The sequence below is a fragment of the Triticum dicoccoides genome, chromosome 5B (assembly GCF_002162155.2).
Source record: "Triticum dicoccoides isolate Atlit2015 ecotype Zavitan chromosome 5B, WEW_v2.0, whole genome shotgun sequence".
Classification (NCBI taxonomy): domain Eukaryota; kingdom Viridiplantae; phylum Streptophyta; class Magnoliopsida; order Poales; family Poaceae; genus Triticum; species Triticum dicoccoides.
This window is the reverse complement of record NC_041389.1, coordinates 431,072,930-431,079,333: the sequence shown is the minus strand read 5'-3', so window position 1 is coordinate 431,079,333 and position 6,404 is coordinate 431,072,930. Positions and strand designations below refer to the sequence as shown.

General features: G+C 46.5%; 1 protein-coding gene across 2 annotated transcripts; it reads left to right on the top strand.

The window, feature by feature from the left end:
- The first annotated feature begins 2,405 nt into the window (after window positions 1-2,405).
- LOC119310025 (bZIP transcription factor TRAB1-like) lies at window positions 2,406-5,952 on the top strand. Of its 2 annotated transcripts, none has more exons than XM_037585892.1 (5): window positions 2,406-2,517; window positions 2,610-3,596; window positions 3,698-3,769; window positions 4,498-4,527; window positions 5,528-5,952. In XM_037585892.1, the coding sequence occupies exons 2-5, from the start codon at window positions 2,676-2,678 to the stop codon at window positions 5,600-5,602; spliced, it is 1,098 nt and encodes a 365-aa protein (XP_037441789.1). In that variant the 5' UTR covers window positions 2,406-2,517; window positions 2,610-2,675; the 3' UTR covers window positions 5,603-5,952. The 2 variants fall into 2 exon arrangements, with proteins under 2 accessions (XP_037441789.1, XP_037441788.1); XM_037585891.1 differs by having other exon boundaries at window positions 5,525-5,952.
- The last annotated feature ends 452 nt before the right edge of the window (window positions 5,953-6,404 follow it).

Sequence of the window (6,404 nt, the reverse complement as noted above, 5' to 3'; positions counted from 1 at the left end):
ATTGGAGATGTGTATATGTAATCATTCTTTGAAATGTTCAAATATTATAGCACAATTTGATGGTCAAGATCGCATCTGAAGACCGTGCAAATGTTCAAAACATTAGTTTCTTGTGAACCGTAGATAGAATGGACCACCTTGCATCCTCATGAGACTAATCTCTAAACACACCTATGTTAGCGGTTTGCTCACTAGTAATGCAAGAGATAGAGATGCCATGTACCTCACGGTAATTCATTGTTATCTCATTGGAGATGTGTCCATCTAGTCGTTCTTCAAAACATTCAAATATTACAGTACGATTTGGTGGCGAAGGTCAGACTTGAAGACCTTGTGCCCAAAACGCCAGTTTATTTTAAACCGGAGGTAAAGAAAGGATCCCCGAGTGTCCACATCAGACTAATCCCTAGACACATTTATGTTAGTGGGTTGCTAGCTAGAATTGCAAGAGATAGAGATGCCAGGTACCTCATGAAAATTCAATGTTGCCTCATTGAAGATGTGTCTATATAGTCGTTCTTCGAAACATTTAAATATTATGGTACAATTTGGTGGTCAAGGTCACATTTGAAGACCTTTCCAAAGCCCAAAATGTTAGTTTCTTGTGAACTAGAGGTAGAATGGACCCTAGGGTCTTGATGAGACTAATCACGACAATTCAATTTTACTCATTGGAGATGTGTCTATCTAGTCGTTCTTCGAAACATCCATATATTATAGTACAATTTGGTGGTCAAGGTCACGTCGAAAGACCATGCCAATGTCCAAACCATTAGTTTGTGACCCAGAGGTAGAAAGGACCCCCTAGCGTCTCCATGAGACTAAGACCTAAACACACATACGTTAGTGGTTTGCTCGCCAGTATTGCAAGAGATAGAGATGCCGGTTACCTCACGACAACTAAGTGTTGCTCCATTGTAGATGTGTCTACTCTTCAAAACTTTCAAATATTATAGTGCAATTTGGTGGTCAAGGTCACATTTGAAGACCTCGCCAATGTCCAAAATGCCAGTTTCTTATAAACCCGAGGTAGAAAGGACCCCTAGCATCCACATGAGACTAATTCCTAGAAACACCAACGTTAGCGGTTTGCTTGCTAGTCTTGCAAGAGATAGAGATGCCACGTACCTCATGACAATTCAATGGTGCCTCATTACATATGTGTCTACCAGTCGTTCTTCGAAACGTCCAAATATTATAGTACAATTTGGTGGTCAAGGTCACATCGATAGACCACGCCAATGTCCAAAATGTCAGTTTCTTGTGACCCAGAGGTAGAAAGGACCCCCTAGCATCCACATGAGACTAAGCCATAAACACTTTTACGTTAGTGTTTGCTCGCCAATATTGCAAGAGATAGAGGTGGCAGTTACTTCTTGACAATTCAATGTTGCTGCATCGAAGATGTGTTTATCCGATCGTTCTTCAAAACCTTTAAATAGTATAGTACAATTTGGTGGTCAATGTCACATTGGAAGACGTTGGCAATGACCAAAACGTCAGTTTCTTGTGAACCGAAGGTAGAATTGACCCCCTAGCGTCTGCGTGAGACTAATCCCCAGACACACTTACGTTAGCGGTTTGCTCGCTAGTATTGCAAGAGATAGAGATGACACATACCTCACGACAATTCAATGTTGCCTCATTGAAGATGTGTCTATCTAGTCGTTCTTCGAAACGTTCAAGAGGACATGCATCACTCAACTACCGAAGAAGAAATAGATAGAGCGGCCACATTTTCCTCGTCGAGGTAGCGGTTCCCTTACGCAAAGTTGTCATGAAGGGTTGCGTCACCAACCACGCAAAACCGGCAGCCCCGTGCGTGAACCACGGTGACTCTATTCTGCGGCATCAACCATGTGAACTTGTGTCTCCGCGAGTGCTTTCTACATCCTTTTTCGGCTGTCGTCGCATGTAGAAAAGATAATGAAGATTTTACACAATAGATTTAACAAAAAATGTGCATTGATATTAATTGCACACAATGGATTTGACAAAAAATGTGTTTCTACAGCTATTTTTAGTTTGCTTATTGGTTAAACTACTCCAAGGTTTTTCTTCTGAAATATTGATGTTCTTTTCTTTGAAAGAGAAACATCGATGTTCTAGTAGAAATTGTAAAGAACAAAACCCCCTGCAATTTTGCTGTACCCAACCCGGCAGGTCGGCCCACGGTGAAGGGAGACACCAACCACCACCAACAGCGGGAGGCTGGACGCAGGGCCCCACGTCTGAGGAGCCGCCCTGGCCTCGGGGATATTTTTGTCCGGAAGCCGCCATCGCAGCAACTGACGGAGCCAGCGCCTCCACGCGTTGCCCGCTGATTGGCCCACAGGTTCCCGTCGAGGCCCCCGGAGCCCGCCACGTAGTATTAACTACCGGGGCGGAGGGGGAGCACCCTCCCTCCCGCCCCACTGCGCTGCCCACGACGGCCAGACCTCACCAGGATCCTCTGCGCTGCGCTACCCACATTTCGCACCCACACCGCAACAAACTCGTCGTCGCCGTCGTCGCCAGGTCTCACTCTCGCCACCCTCCTCGCCTCGCCTCGCCTCTCACCCACCACTCTCTCTCCCTCTCTCTGTCTCATCTGTCTCTGGCCTTTCCAGGAAACGCATGTGACCCGCTGCGGTTTGAGGCGAATTCTCTTCTCTCCTGGTGTCCGTGTCCGTTTGATGCTCAAGGAGGACCGGTGGGGAGGGACGGAGGGGATCATGGACTTCAGGAGCAGCAACGGCGGGTCGTCCTCGGAGCGCGGGCCGGCGGAGGCGGCGCCGCTGACGAGGCAGGGGTCCATCTACTCCCTGACGTTCGAGGAGTTCCAGAGCACGCTCGGCGGGGGCGCCGGCGTGGGAGGCAGCGACCTCGGCAAGGACTTCAGCTCCATGAACATGGACGAGCTGCTCCGGAGCATCTGGACCGCCGAGGAGAGCCAGGCCATGGCCGCCTCGGCCTCGGGCGCGGGCGCCGGCCCGCCGCCCACGTCGCTGCAGGGCCAGGGCTCGCTCACGCTGCCCCGCACCCTCAGCGCCAAGACGGTCGACGAGGTGTGGCGCAACCTCGTGCGCGATGACCCGCTTCCGGTGGGTGCAGAGGGTGCCGAGCCGCAGCCCCATCGGCAGGCGACGCTCGGGGAGATGACCCTGGAGGAGTTCCTGGTCAAAGCCGGCGTGGTGCGAGAGATCCCCACCGCTCCTGCAGTGCCGGCCCCGCCCATGCAGCCGCGGCCGGTCCCCGTTGTCCCTAAAGGCCCTTCCTTCTACGGGAACTTCCCGAGCGCCAACGACGCCGGCGCGGCGGCGCTGGGGTTCCCGCCGGTCGCCATGGGGGATCTGGCCTTGGCCAATGGGCTCATGCCGAGGGCAGTGGGTATGGGAGGCGCCCCCCTGGTTGTGCAAACTGCGGTCAACCCGGTTGATTCCGGCGGCAAGGGGAGCGAGGATCTGTCATCGCCGTCGGAACCAATGCCGTACTCGTTCGAGGGGATTGTGAGGGGGAGGAGGACTGGCGGCGGCGTGGAGAAGGTGGTGGAGAGGAGGCAGAGGAGGATGATCAAGAACAGGGAGTCCGCCGCCAGGTCCCGTGCCCGCAAGCAGGTATTTTTAGCATCTTCTACACTATCTATGCGTTCTTACTTACTCCTGAAGCCCATCTGCTGGAGTTTCCTGTTTTGGTAACAATTTCCTTATCTGCGCAGGCTTATACAATGGAGTTGGAGGCCGAAGTTCAGAAGCTCAAGGACCTGAACGAGGAACTGGTGAGGAAACAGGTAGCTTTTCTACAAACTCTGCTATTGGACATGCTAAATGTGCAACTTCAGTGCATTCTGTGTAAAGGAGGATTTATAGCAATGGACTCTGAAGTGGATAGTTTCAGTCTGTAGACCCCACTGGTAGCTATTTTGTTTTGTCAATGTTGGCATCAGAGTGTTCGTGGTGATTGGTGAAGCATTCACCGTGACCTGTTCCTTTTGTCTTGGTACAACCTCTGTTTATCAGAAACATTCCGATCTTTGAACCTAAGTGTGGAATATTCAGTCTCTTGTGCTTTAACCTTGATATATTAGCTTCACAGTAATCTGTTGTCGCAGTAATTTGCCTAATCAATTTTCAGGGTGATGGCTTTATTCTCATATTTGGAAGTGTTGCTCCGTCCCATATTAATTGTTGCTGAAATGGATGTATCTAGACGTATTTCAGTGCTAGATACATTCGTTTAAGCGACAATAATATGGGATGGAGAGAGTATCTAATTTCAGCCCATATGGCCGTGCAATGTATGATGTGTTCGTGCATAACGGGGCACTCTTTCATATACATGTCACAATACCATGTTGTTGTAACATGTAGTGATCCTATTCTCGTACTAGCTTATATGAGATATTGTTTATGGCTGCCAAAATCTCAGTAAATAGGACTATATACCATACTTAAAACAAGATTAATAGCTCCTTTATTGCGAACGCGGTACTAATTGTTTCTTTTCATCGTCGTGCAGAAAGAGATACTGGAAATGCAGAAAAGAGAGGTAATTGATTGTCTCTCGTCGATCCCAAACTTTCCTATTTCTATGTATAAGTCAACAATTTAGCCTGTTGTTTGGTATAGTACATTCCATTTTCTTATGGATGGTATATTAGACGTCACGGTACTAAGCATGCCTTTTCCATTTTCTTATGGATGGCTGAGTTAGACGCCGCAGTACTAAGCATGTTTTTTCCATTTTCCTATGGATGCTGAGTTACACCCTGCAATACTAAGCATGCTTTTATTGCATCAGTAGCTGCATATCCCCTTTCTGTTTGGTGAATACAAAAAATTCCTCTAAGTATAAACTGTACTTTCTATGTCAATGTTTTTCGATGACTTCACAAATGGTTTAGGACTAAGTTGATCTTTAGAATGACATTCTACAACTTTATAGGTTAAAATTACTAAATTCAGAGTTAGAACAACTGGCATTATTTTTCTGAGATTAAACTGAATTCTCAAAATTATTTTACAAGTTTTTTGACCTGACACGTGCGTGGTGTCGAAGTCGGTGGGGTCCTGACAGGGGCTTTCAGCTTGTTACAAATTCTTAAATCGAGTAAATAGCAGAATAATGCACAGATGTTTTGTTAAATTAGAAAGAGAAAATTAAACAAGGTATTCCTTATCACAGATTCAGTGTCACATCTAGGTTATAAAAGGTGAAATTTACTAGGAGTTTTTTTCTTCGAAAAGGACCATAACCCCCGGCCTCTGCATCAAGCGATGCACACAGCCATCAAATTTACTAAGAGTATTTAGATATTTATTTAAATTACATGGTTTAAGTTCCATTTCATTCAAACTATCACATAAAGAACGAAATGTGTGAAATTAAGGCTTGTCTATCTTCATATGTGAATCAGTTTATGACATATCGATCTTTTCTCACAAGGAGTCGTCCTATGGCCCCACACAGAAATAGTCTATTTCATAGAACTTGAGATGTTAATTTCCAAAATCTTGTACTGACGGGAAATTGATCTGACTGACAGCAGGCCCCTGAGATGAAGGATCAGTTCGGACGGAAGAAGCGGCAGTGCTTGCGAAGAACGTTGACCGGCCCCTGGTGAGGAGGATCAAGGAGTCAGCATCGGCATTCCACCGGCCTGCCTGCTTTGTACATATAATTTGCTCTATTGTAAACCGATGACCTGTGCTTGATTGACCTGCTAGTTTCCTTTCTCGTGCTGCTTCAGAGACCGCTGACCTGTAGGCTAGTGTGTAGTCGAGGAGGGGGGCCGTAAGAACCGCTGTAATTTGGCAGTCCTTCAGAATCTAGTGTGTAGAGCTTGTCTGGGTTTGCATAACATCAGTCTTTTTCTTCTTCTTCTTCTTCTAACTTTGCGCCTTCAGAATCGATGTAAGTAAGTCATGGGATCCAAGAAACGTCCTACACCCGGCTTAATGTCTGGCTACTCAACCGAAGTTTATATATCCTGTTGGCTGTAGTTTTAAGGCTGGCTGCATGCGTTCAACGGTAGTTGTCAGATTTTGAATCCGTTGCCTATATCTGCTCTTGTTAATTGCATCGGGTTTTATCAAGCACGCTTTGAACTGAATGTGCCTGAAATTCGGTGACGGCATTTTAGAATATTGGTATAGGATCCTTCATTGGCATTGCTTATATTTGGACATTCACGGTATTTTAGAATGCGTTGCTTATATTTTGCATGACAATAGAACATCACCCCCCGTAACATCCCATATTTTTTAAGGATTCTTTGAAACTTCATAACATTAATTTCGCGTGGTTTTCACTGGTTTCCACCAAATATTGGTTTCCATATTATACTCTCCCTATGCTAACCAGGATGTAGATGCGGCATAGGTTATCCTTTTCTGAGGGATTCTATCAGAGTTTTCAGACATGCC